We start from the raw sequence: 12613 nt of genomic DNA, 5'->3' as shown, positions 1-12613 counted from the left end.
AAAGGAGAAGAAATCTTCTGCTTCTCAGGTTTCCGCAAGAAAAATTGATGGGCACATCAAATGATTACTTAAGAACAACAGTAGATTATTATGCAAATTCAATTGAAGACCAACAACAAGAATGCAAGTTTCTCAGGTAATTTTCTTTACAAAGAGAATTCATTCTCAGTTGATGCATGGATAATCGATCCGGGAGCTAGTGACCACATAATATATAATGATTTTTTTTTCCATATCCACAAAGGTCCACAATCTTCCGTGTCAGTACATCTCCCAAATGGGAATGTCACCTATGTTATGAAAATCGATACTGTGCATCTTGGTCCAAATTTTATACTCAAGAATGTCCTGTATATTCCTGATTTTGAGTTCAACCTTCTCTCTATCTCAAAAGTCTGTGAGGATAATTCTTTTTGTGCCATCTTCAGTTCCGAAAATTGTTTCTTTCAGGATCATTTGACTGGCAAACTAATGGGCTTGGGTAATGTTGCTGAAGGATTGTATTTCTAGATTGATTCCCCAGGAGATTTAGATTTATTGAATAAAAGCATTTCTTGTAATGTAATCACTCGAAATAAAAATCTCCTTTTACATCAATGCTTAGGTCATAGTGTGCGTTTCCCTTATCCAAAATGTCCCATATGTCCTTTGGCTAAAGAATCTCAAGCATCTTGTCCAATAAGTACATCTCAAGCTAACAATGCATTTTCCTTACTTCACATGGACATCTGGGGTCCTTGCCATACCCCTAATCGTAATTGATCCCGTTTTTCCTCACAATCGTTGATGATTATACCCACACCACTTTGGTATTTCTTATGCAATCCAAGAGCCAAACATTTACTCATTTGTTGAATATCATTTCTCTGATTAGAAATCAATTTAATAAATCTATGCAAAGAATTTTTACAAATAATGGGCGCGAGTTCTTCACTTCCAATAGCAAAACTTTTTTATCCTCTCATGGGATACTTCCCGAAAGTTATTGCACATATACTCCACAATATAATGGAATTGCTGAGCGCAAGCATAAACATCTCTTAAAAGTAGCCTGAGCACTAAAATATTAGGCCTTTATTCCTGAAAGTGTTGGGGAGATTGTATGGTCACGGCAACCTGTTTGATTAATCGCATGCCAACTCAAATTCTAGATGGTTGAACTCCTTTTGCAATGCTTTACGGAAACAGCCAGAAATTGGTCATCTTAAAGTATTTGGTTGCTTAAGCTATGCAACGAATGTGGGCCCTTGGAATAAAATGGATCCCATTGCCACTCAATGTATTTTCACAGGATATCCTTCTCTTTAGAGAGGATACCGTGTTGTGGAGATTTCTACGGGGCATTTTTTTTATAAGCAGGGACGTTACATTTCATGAAGATGTATTTACATTCTAGGAAATGATATCTTCATCACAATCGTCCCCGTCATCAGACAACCATCCATTCTTATCCGATGACGATTTATCCATGACCCCACCATATGCTTTCATTGCACCGGAACCATCCGTCCCAATTCAAAGGGATTCTTTGAGACCAATAGTTGAATCACCAGTATTGTCTGAGGATATTTCTCCTATTCCTTCCACGGCGGCTTCATCTCCACCATGGAATGATTCAGAACATAAGCCAGTTCCTGAACAAATACCAAATGAGCAGCTTCAACGCTCTGGGCAGAATATTTGTCTACCTACGTGGACCAAAGACTACATATGGTCTACACTGAGCTCTTCAGGTACACAATATCCTGTCTTTTCGTATGTCTCCTCTAGTCGGCTATCACCAGAACACATATGTTGTATTAGTTGCATCTCAGAAGAATAGGAGCCATCTTCATTTACTGAAGTAGCACGTGACCCTCGATGGCAACGTGCAATGGAGTCTGAACTCACCACCCTCGTGGAGAATCATACTTGGGATATTATTCCATTACCCCCACATTGGAAATCAATTGGCTGTAAATGGGTATACAAAATCAAATTCAAAGCTGATGGATCTATTAAGCACTACAAGGCTCATTTAGTTGCTAAAGGATTCATACAACGAGAAGGTTTTGATTATCATGAAACTTTATCTCCCGTTGCCAAAGAAGGAATCGTCTGTTCCTTTTTGTCCATTGCTATCATTCGCAATTGGCCACTACATCGGATGGATGTTCACAATGCTTTCCTTCATGGGAATTTAGATGAAGAAATTTATATGGAACTTCCATAAGGTTTACACAAACAAGGGAAGTCTTGGGTATGTCGTTTACGTAAATCCCTATATGGGCTTAAACAAGCATCTAGAAAATGGTATGCCAAGTTCACTGCTGCACTAACAAGTGCAGCTTTCTAGCACTCCAAGCACGATTATCATCAACTTATTTACTGATATATGTTGATGATATACTTGTCATGGGAAATAATGACCATTATGTTACAAAGTTCAAAGAATATCGGCATTCTACTTTCCACATTAAGGATTTGAGACCTCCAAAATATTTTCTTGGCATTGAAATTGCTTGATCCGACGAAGGTATCAACTTTAGTCAGAAAATTTGTCTTGGAAATTGTTTCTAAAGTAGGATTATTAGGTTGCAAACCAGCTGTCATACCAATTGAACAAAATGCCAAGCTGACTACCCATGAGTATAATTTGAATTCCTCTTCATCTATCGAGGATCCATTGCTAAAGGATCCATCGGGACATCAACGACCCGTTGAAAAATTAATATATCTTACCATGACAAGACCTGACATATGTTATGCCGCGCAAATACTCAACCAATTCATACATAGCTCAAAACAGTCCCATATGAATGTAGCACTGAATGTTGTAAAATATTTAAAGAGATGTCCAGGACTTGGCATATTTTTATCTCGTGATTGCAACATGAAGATGACAGCTTACTGTGATACAGATTATACTACTTGCCCAATGACCAGGAGATCCATCATTGGTTTTTGCATCAAATTAGGAAAATCATTAATTTCATGTAAAATGAAGAAACAATCGACCATATCACTGTCATTAGCTGGATCAAAATATCAAGCCATAGCAAAAACTACATGTGAGATAGTTTGGATACGAAGACTACTTTCGGACCTTGATGTTGGAGAAACAACTCCAAATGAATTTTGATGATATCCAAACTATCATTAGTATAATATCCACATTGTCTAAAAGTGCAGATATATTCAAAGGACTAAGTGATATTTATAATATTATTCATTGAAGAAAAGATCACAAGACTGTCATTGAAGGATCAGATAAACATCACCACGATCTCAAAGATTAGTTAAATGACGATGTCTTAATTCAAGCCGAAGAGATCTAGTAATTGATAATATTTAGGTAATGATTCATTTAATATAACCGGTATGTCACTATTGTAACCGTTGGGACTAGACAGGCACAACAGAAGACCCGGCAGAAAGGAGAACAGTTAGTCTGGTAGGTAGTCAGAATCATAATTACAGTGCAACAATAGAAGCTATTTCAAGAAAGTCTATAGAAGTTCAAGAATAGACTATATGGGTGGTTAGTTCCAAGGATAGCAGCACCAACAACTCTAACGGCTATTTTTTCCTCTCTAGGACATTAGCAACAACTAGTTTGAAGATGCCTATAAAAGAGTAGGTTTTTGAAGCCAACAAGTTAGAGAGATAGAGAGTGTGCTTATAATATTCCCAAAATCTCTTACTTGCTGTGTACTGAGCAAAAAGCTCATGCTTGTCAATAGCACTTGCTGCATTGTAATTGTGTTGAAATTTCAAGTGTACCAAGTGATCGCAGCATCCACCTCCTGGTAGTGTGATCTCCAAACTGATAGGAGTGGTGCTTGCGTGTGTAACTTGATCAGTAAATTACTAGTGCAATCCAGCTCACCTTGTGGCTATTAGTGGTGAGAGTGGACATAAGCTTGGAATCAAAGCTGAACCACTGTATATCCTTGTGTGCAGTTGCTTATTATTCTATTTATCATCTCTAGCATACAAAATGACACATTGCCTCTCATACAGCTGGTGTATTTGTGATATCTCTTTGTTACACATTGTTTTCTGCAAAAGTTTTAAAATCTTCCAAAGCAACCTGTTCACCCTTCCTTTAGATTGCATAGTTAGTCCCAACACTTTGAATACAGGTGAATGGACCAAGTGAACTATTTTGTGACAACGATGCTGCACTCAAACTAGCGGCAAACCCAGTCTTCTAGGAGAGAACAAAACATATAAAAATTGATTGTCATTTCACTCGAGACAAGATTAGAGAAGGGGTCCTTGTAACAAAAGGAATTGGAACTATGGAACAACCTACAGACATCTTCACCAAACCACTGTATTAAAGGCAACATACATACCTATTAAGCAAGCTAGGTGACCTTGACATATATAGGCCACCAGCTTAAAGGAGAGTGTTGAAGATATAATTGAAGATTCTGATTGTGGCGATCTTGATTATGGACTAATTGATTTGGTCAATCCGTGATTGATTTGGTAATTAGGGAATTGTAATCAATTGTATATTATTTCCTATTATTTTCTTTCATTCATACACTATAAATAGATCGTGTACTTGTATACATATCATCTGAATACAATACAATCAGAAATTCTTCAATTCTTGCAATTTCTATCAATTAATGTAAGCGAGATCAAGCATGGAGAACACAAGACGGAGTGTGCGGCTGGTTCGAAGGAAGGGAGCGAACTTAGGCAACTGCAAGAGTAAGTACCATAAAACGGTTACCCAACGTCTTATGGCTGTAGCAGGCGAAGTTTGTATGCCGATGGTAATGGTGACCAAAATCACAAAATCTGCAATTGCTTGCAGCGCCATTGCGTGCGTTGACGCATCTACTGCCTTGTGGTAGTCACTTTTCCGTGCTGGTATGAGGCGGATGTACGCAGTCGCTGAGAAGAACATCGAGATGGTGAAGCCAATTGCAAAGATCTTGCGGCAATAGTCACTTTCCAGTGCTGATATGATCGTAGCCATGCCCTGGTCTTCTCTGGAAGCCGTGCTGCTGAATTTCAATACATTGGCAACTATGAAAACATATATGAAACTCAGAGTGACCATAAAGCCTGCCATCTGCATAAGGGTAGTGACCTGCTTCTGTAAAATCTTGATCCATTTTGCAGAAAATTTTAAGGTCAGTCCTCATAATTCTAGCATGTATTGTACGAACTAGAAAGAGTGGTAGAAAAACGCTATGAAGAGGTAGGTGAAATTGTGGTGTTTAGATTAGTTAGTAGCAGGTAGAATTAATGGCCAATGAGTGGCCAGCATGCAATGTTCAGAGATATTTGATTAGGAATATCGGTCAAAGAAGGCCTACAAATAGGCTGTAGTGGTGACGGAAGCCTGGCAGGAGAAGTTGAACACGCGCAAAGCTCCTCCACTTTAATAAACTATCCAATAAAGTACCACCCCCCCGCCCCCGCCCCCGCCCCCGCCCCCGCCCCCCTTGCTCCCATCGCTCATTGTAATTATCTTTGTTCTCTGCCTTGAAGTGCCGAGCCTTATCCTTCCTCACAAAGTAACCTTCCCACACACACACACATCAAGAGAGATAATTACACACTATGGAAATTGATATGGAAATTCATTAGCGTACACGGACCAATTCTGTTTTTTCGGCTTAATTCTCGTCTATGTGATTTTTTGGGCTTAATCGCGGCAATATGGTTTAAGCACCTGCTCTTGACTAGAGCAATGAGTTCGGATCCATACATTATTAAATATAATATCAGTTACTATGAAATTTGACGTTTCTTTTTTATTTGAAATTGTGCAAATATGACGATTGTATTTATGTTTCTATGGGAAAATATATATTATTTCTTCAAACTATTATTTCTAACCATATTAAATACGTGTACAGTAATAATGATTGTATTTGATTCCCTGGAAGTGATTTGGTACTTACTTAATAATCCGCTTACTCTCAGCGAAATTGGCCTATTTATAGTTTTTGCTAATGTTGGTAGGATTGAGAAACTTGGGCGTTGTTAATTTTATTAGAGTGCTTATGGATGTATGCATTTTCGCTATTACGATTTTAGCGTTAAGTGATGGAGTTTGAGTTTGGATTCGAGAGATGTGGATTTTGAGGTGTCACATTTTCACTCATGATATAATTCACAGTAACTCAGTAGAGAGTTAAAGGAAACATGACACCACTAATCACATTTGAATCAGTCTTTTAAAGAGAGAATTTTCTTCTTCTTTTTTTTTTTTGCTTTACGAGACATTACTAACGTAACCTTTTCAAAAGAAAATTTACTCTCAAGACCCAGCGGTTTCATAAAACCTTAGACACCTTTTTGTTGTTCGAACACGCATTATTTAGATAGAATATGATAGATTTTGGTATTTTATATATAAATATTCATCCTATATCAATTAGAAGAATTGCAAAGTTAAAAGATAAATTGTATCCGTATGATTATGTAATGGAAAAGTACAAATGGTCTGTTCAACCCAATTTCGATTGTTTTCAGATGTTTTTATCTTATTTAAAAAAAATCGAAAATGTCTGCACCATTTGTTAGTGAAAAGAATCAGATAATTAGCAATTTCTCTTTTAAGAAAAAATATAATTAATTCACCAGTTTTTCCTATAGCACGGGTTTCTTAGCTAGTAATAATGAAGAAGGGAATGTGCTAGAGAGATGAACTCTTAGACGCGTACTAGAGTGAGAAGGAATAAAATAGGGTTATTTGCACTAACCTTTTCATTGACCGTCTTGAGAAACTGCAGTCTGCTTTGATCTCTAGATATCTCGATATTCTCTTGACGAATAATTTCCCTCCCAAAATCTCTTACTTGATCATGCATCCATATTTTGCCACGATCAAGAATTTTGATCAAGGACTTATTGACAAGGGCGTCCATTTCAACTTTCGGGAAAAGGTCACAAGCTTTGCATATACACACTGTATCAGTTTTTTTCTTGTTAAGAAAGAAACTTGCAATGTCCAGAAAAATTTGTTTCTCCCCATAATCAAGTCCCTCATATATTAACACTAACTTCTGTCGGACCTTTTCGAGAGGCACTTCCCTCATGAACTTATGTCGGAGTTTTACGGAAGGCACTTCCCTCGTGAGCACTTCCCTCGTGAACTTCTGTCGGAGTTTTACGTAAGGCATTGCCCTCATGAACTTCTGTCGGGCATTTTCGAGATGCTCTTCCTTTAAATTCTTCAGTGCACTTTTCCAGTCTGCTTTAAGCCTTATAGAGTCCAAGCAATCCTCAATACCTTCCAAGGGAGGCAAGTCCCTCATCAGTCGTGTTCTTATCTTACTACTGTTTATCTGCAATGTCAGATCTTCGTGGTTATATATTGATTGAGGTAGTTCCTCGATAGTTGTCCCAGATAGATCCAACTCAGTCAATGACTTCAGCTCCCCAACAGCATCCAACAGCGAATTTAGACTCGTGCAATTCGCCAAACACAAGTACTCAAGATCCGCTAGCCCTTTGATCGTGTTCGGAAGTTCAACTAATCCTGTATCCTCCACAACTAGCCTTGACAAAAGTCTTAGATTGCCGATCGAGTCTGGCAAATGACGAATGCTAAAACCCTGGATCAAGATGAGCTCTCTCAAGGCAGTTAGATAACCAATTTGCTGGGGCAACCATCTAAGAAATGGACACCATTTGATCTTCAAGTACATTAACCGCTCTAGTTTTCCAATTGAGTGATCAATTTGCACCAAATTTGGAAAACCTTTCAGAACCAATCTCTCCAAACTCAAAAATTCTGAGAAGCAAGGTGTTTTAATTAAGGAATTTGATCTCGCTATTTTCAAAACTTTCAGTTTACTTGCCACCTGCAGTACGGCAACCGACTTAATCCAGTCAAGATTCAGTATGCATCGCAAAATAAGTGCATGTCATCATATATCCAAACAATTAGTTGAAAGAGTAACTGAATCAGGTGAAATTGTACCATGATTTCGACCCATCCGCTCCATTTGTCCAAGATGATATCGCCTGAAAGCTTGAGAATAACTAGGCGATTCAACACAAAGTTGTTCGCTTTTAATTCTGGAGGACAATTTCGCCAACAAAGCCATCTTAGCTCCGACAAAATATCCTCAAAGTTGCCAGCAAAGTTCCCCCCATCCAATTTTAGAAACCTCGCCTTTGTGAGATCCGCAAAATCTTTGCATGGAAAATTGTCTCCCGATCTCCGTGGTGTGAGCGCTACCGCATTCTGTGTTCCCTGATGGAAAATACAATATTAAAGTGTCTCTTGACTTAAGCAATGAGATGGGATCCATTAATTGTAAATATAATATTGATTTCTATTAAATTCGATATTTCTTTATTATTTGACATTGGATATATTTGATGACTGTATTTATTCTTTTGCATGGAAATATGTACTATTTCTTTGAACTAATTTTTCTAACTATATTAAATATTTAGACTATAATAAAGTCTGTATTTGATTCTGTGAAAGTGATGTTTGATAGTTAGTAATCCACTTATTGACCTATTTTCAGTATTTGCTGGTGTTGAGTAGAATTGAGGAATGTTGAGGTTAATTTTATCAGAGAGCGCAGCAAAAGCGTAGATATTCTTTTTTATATGACTTTTGTGGATGATGAACTTTCGTGATCGTAAGTTTAGCGGTGAATTTTGATGGAGTTGATGTTTGTAGACTTTGGTGCAAAAGAATAATTTCCTAGTATTATTTTAGGCTTAAAGGAATGTTATTCAATATTTACGGTTTAAGTCGTCAACTAACAATTTCGAGTTTGGATTCGAGTCTGTGAATTTCACGGTGTCATATCTCTCTACTCATGATATAATTCATAGCAACTCAATAAAGAGTTAAAGGAAATATGACCCCACTTACTAAAATCATATCAGACTTTCAAAAGAGAATTCGTTTAACTTATTAGACATTGCTAATTACAAACGTAACCCTATTAAAAAATGTACTTTTCTATAGTACTCTCGAGTTCTACCTTTTTGACAAAACCTTAGACAGCCTTTTTTCGTTCGAATGTGAATTATCTAGACAGAAAGAGATAGATTTTGCTAATTTATATGAATAAAAAAAACCTCATCATATATCAATCCAAAAAATAGTAAAGTGAAAAGATAGATTGGATAGGTATGATTATGTAATGGTTCAAATGGTCTTTTAAACCCAATTTCTATTATTTTCAGATACTTTTATCTTATCTAAATAAGCGAAAATGGGTGCACCATTTCTTGGTGAAAAAAATCAGATAATTATCAAATTGCTTTCTTAAGGAAAAACATAATCAATTCACAGGTTTTTCCTATAGCATTCGCTTCTAAGCTAACAGTAAATGAAGAAGGCGATGTGGTCGAGAGATGAACTCTCAGACGCGTAGTAATGTACGGAGGAATAAAAAAGTGTTGTTCATACTTACCTTTTCATGGATCATCTCAAGATACCACAATCTGCTTCGATCTTCAGATTTCCACATATGCTCTTGACGAACAATTTCCCTTCCGAGAGTTCTTAATTGATCATGCATCCATATTCTATCATGATCAACAATCTTGATCAAGGACTTGTCAATAAGAACCTCGATTTCGACTTTTGGGTAAAAGCCTGAGTCTTCCCACATATACATTGGATTAGTTTTTTTCTTGTTAACAAAGAAACATGCGATATCCAGAAAGATTTGTTGTGGCCGATATTCAAGTGCATCATAACTAATTTTTAACCTCTGTTGGACCTTTTCGTGAGGCACTTCCTTCAATTTCTCCAAGATGCTTATCCATTGTGCTTTGCTTTGGCCATGGAGATGTGAACCTATCACCTCAACAGCCAATGGAAGTCCTCCGGTGAGTGCAACAACTTCTCTTGAAAGATCATAAAGATCAGGTGGAACTGAATCTGTGCTGAAAGCAAGGTTATTGAAAAATTGAAGAGCATGATCATAACGCATTTCCTTCATTTCGTACAAAAAAGTTTCTGTAGATCCTGTTGAGATATGTTCCTCAAATCCTTCCACCTTAGTAGGAAAAGCACTCTTATCTCTGGTTGTAATGATGATCCTACTCCCTGGACCACACAAAGTACAATACTTCGCTAGTTGCATAGATTGATTATTTTCATCTATGCCATCAAAAACAAGTAAGACTCGTTTGTTAGGTAATCTCTTTCTGATCATATTGTTCCCTTCCTCAAAGTCACAGGTTTTAGGAAGCGAGAAATTGAAAAGATCTGCTACTAATTTTCTTTGCATTTTTACAATGCCACGGCATGGAGATGATTCTTGGATGCTTGAAAGGAAGGAGTGACCTTCAAATTGAGGAGAGAACTGATTGAAAACTACCTTGGCAAGAGTTGTCTTTCCCATGCCACCTATCCCATAAATTATGACAAATCGTACATCACTAGTATCACAACAATTTAACAGTTTCTTTATGTCTTCTATACGATCATCAATTCCAACTAAATAGGTGGGCAAATCTCTTTTTCTTATAGTGATCTTCTGCAATACCCTTTTAATAATATCGTCAATGACCTCGCCTTGCCTGCCATGTTCACGAAATCGTTGCCCATGAGACTATACATAAGCAATTAGAATTTCAAATAGAAGCAAATAATTTATGACTAGCGTGCAGACATTTATATTCCACATAATACTTGCAATGTACGTACATAAATCGCTCTTTACACACCTGTTGAACAAGGCTTCTCTTACAAGGGGGGCAAGTATTGCCCCCATAGAGTTTATCTGAACAATTTGAATAAGAGATACCTCGTATTTGAACCAATCACTAGAGTTTCCCTTTGGGATTTTATCAGCATGTAGATAGTCTTAGCCTAATTGTAGAAAATGATGTATACAACCCTGTGTGCTTGTGGGCGCTCCTCTTCTAATACAGAACCGGAAGGGCCAATAAATGAATAGATAGATAAATTAAGGAAGGCAGTGTCTATACCTTTGATCTTTTAGATGCCACCCCTTGATTCTAGCCACAGTGGTCAAAGCCTCCTTCCAAGGATTCACTTCGGAGCAGCCAAGTTCCTCCTCATGCTTCGTTAGGGCGCTTTTGTACTGCTCCGTTTCAAGCTTAACATCTCGGGGGTCCACATCATAAAAGATGGGTAGAATTTGTTTCCCCGGGAATTGGTCATAGCTTTTCACCATGCATGTCAGCTCTCGGAGGCACCATCTACTCGAAGCGTAGTTCTTGGAGAAAATAGGAATGTATATTTGGGAGCTTTTTACTGCTCGCAAGATCTCCGAGATCTTTTCGCCTGGCCATAACTCTTCATCGTCCCTAAAAATGCGGATTCCTGCCTTGCTCATGAACACATAGAGGCAATCTGTAAATGTGTTGCGAGTGTCGGGTCCTCGAAAGCTCAAGAACACATCGTAGTTGCCGCCTGTTGCGATCCCTGAGTTGCCCCCTTCCATCGCCATTTAGCAAACGGATCGATGCTACGGGCGACTTCTCTGTTAGGGTGCGTGAGGAGACTTTTACAGCCAGAGGCACGATCAAGATGAGTAGCGACTTCCACTCTCTTTCTTTCCGGTAAGGTAACACACATCGAAGTCCTTTTTCATCTCTTTCTTTCTGCGTTGGGTCTTCCTTTCCGCGAAGGTCACTAATGCAGTCTCTTTCCTTCCACCCTAAATTGGCTCCACGAAGTCTGTTTCAGTTTGTCGTTATAAACTCTCTTTCCCCGTAACTTATCTTTTTCTTTCCGCGAAAGGTCACATCTCTCTTTCCGCCCGCCTTAGTTGACTCCTCGAAGTCCGTTTTAGCTTTGTCATTATTTAACCATTTATTCGCCCCCTTTGTCGTCGTTACGAAAGTTGTGGGAAAATGCTAAGTAATTCCCACCACGACAGGCGGAATCTTCGAGCGGACTGATTCGGCGAATATTCTGAATATCTAATTCTAATGTCCACCTTGCTTTGATTTTGTTCACTTTTCTTGTTGCTTGATTACAAACAATGACCAACTTTTAATTGATGTGAATAAATAGCAAGCTACCGACCAAGAAAAAATGATCATTCGATACGAGCAAAGTTTGGTCACAACAGAAATCATTAATGAACAAAACAACCAGCAAGTTCTAAGCTTATTAATAGAGTGCAAGATATCGTGTTAGAGATAATTAGGATAGTTCTCTATGGTATTTTCCTCTATTAAAGATAATTGGGATATCTCTATTGATTTTTCTATATCTCTCAAGATTGTGCGTAATATTCCTCAAATCTATCTTCCGCACTATTCTTATTTATGTCGATACAACAAGTTCGTGAGGTTCGTGCAAAGGTTATCGATGAATTTCTTCACCAGTTAACAACTTGAGTTATCGATAAAAAAATATTTCGACAGTTGACTACTCAAAAGAAATTGATAAATTACTTGCTAAAGTCACCGATGGGAAGCAATTACAGACTTTACTAAGTGTTGAAGCAATGTCATTTATGAAAAATACAGAGAGTTGTCATTGCATCGGTGGAACATGTAGATTGACAAAAACACATGATTGCCGGAATGGTTATGTCTATAGTCTCGCAATATGAATCATTTTGTGGTGCGAGAGTAGATTTCCGCAGCAAGCACAATTAAGATGAATAGCAACTTCCCCTCTCTTTCTTGCCCAGTA

At 37.8% G+C, this 12613-nt stretch overlaps 1 protein-coding gene across 3 annotated transcripts; it reads right to left on the bottom strand.

Moving 5' to 3' along the window:
- Nucleotides 1-4488: 4488 nt before the first annotated feature.
- Nucleotides 4489-11633, bottom strand: LOC115680049 (disease resistance protein L6-like). Of its 3 annotated transcripts, none has more exons than XM_056315326.1 (5): nucleotides 10930-11632; nucleotides 9402-10518; nucleotides 7940-8215; nucleotides 6717-7838; nucleotides 4489-5107 (listed from the first exon to the last, which is right to left on the bottom strand). In XM_056315326.1, the coding sequence occupies exons 1-5, from the start codon at nucleotides 11412-11414 to the stop codon at nucleotides 4616-4618; spliced, it is 3492 nt and encodes a 1163-aa protein (XP_056171301.1). In that variant the 5' UTR covers nucleotides 11415-11632; the 3' UTR covers nucleotides 4489-4615. The 3 variants fall into 3 exon arrangements, with proteins under 3 accessions (XP_056171301.1, XP_056171302.1, XP_056171303.1); XM_056315327.1 differs by having other exon boundaries at nucleotides 6717-7820; XM_056315328.1 differs by lacking the exon at nucleotides 4489-5107 and adding an exon at nucleotides 5434-5527 and having other exon boundaries at nucleotides 10930-11633.
- Between the last annotated feature and the right edge of the window lie 980 nt (nucleotides 11634-12613).

This window comes from Syzygium oleosum, unplaced genomic scaffold, assembly GCF_021117445.2.
Source record: "Syzygium oleosum isolate NSW1041296 unplaced genomic scaffold, Sole_v2.1 Sole_v2.10, whole genome shotgun sequence".
NCBI lineage: Eukaryota > Viridiplantae > Streptophyta > Magnoliopsida > Myrtales > Myrtaceae > Syzygium > Syzygium oleosum.
This window is presented reverse-complemented; position numbering and strand designations above follow the sequence as displayed.

Bases quoted from the DNA above. Each gene is read 5' to 3' on its own strand.
- LOC115680049 (XM_056315326.1), bottom strand. From the start codon at position 11,414: ATGGCGATGGAAGGGGGCAACTCAGGGATCGCAACAGGCGGCAACTAC. The intron at 10,519-10,929 runs GTATAGACACTG...TGAACATGGCAG, and splicing joins TGGCATCTAAAAGATCAAAG to GCAAGGCGAGGTCATTGACG. The intron at 7,839-7,939 runs GTACAATTTCAC...GACTGGATTAAG, and splicing joins GCGGATGGGTCGAAATCATG to TCGGTTGCCGTACTGCAGGT.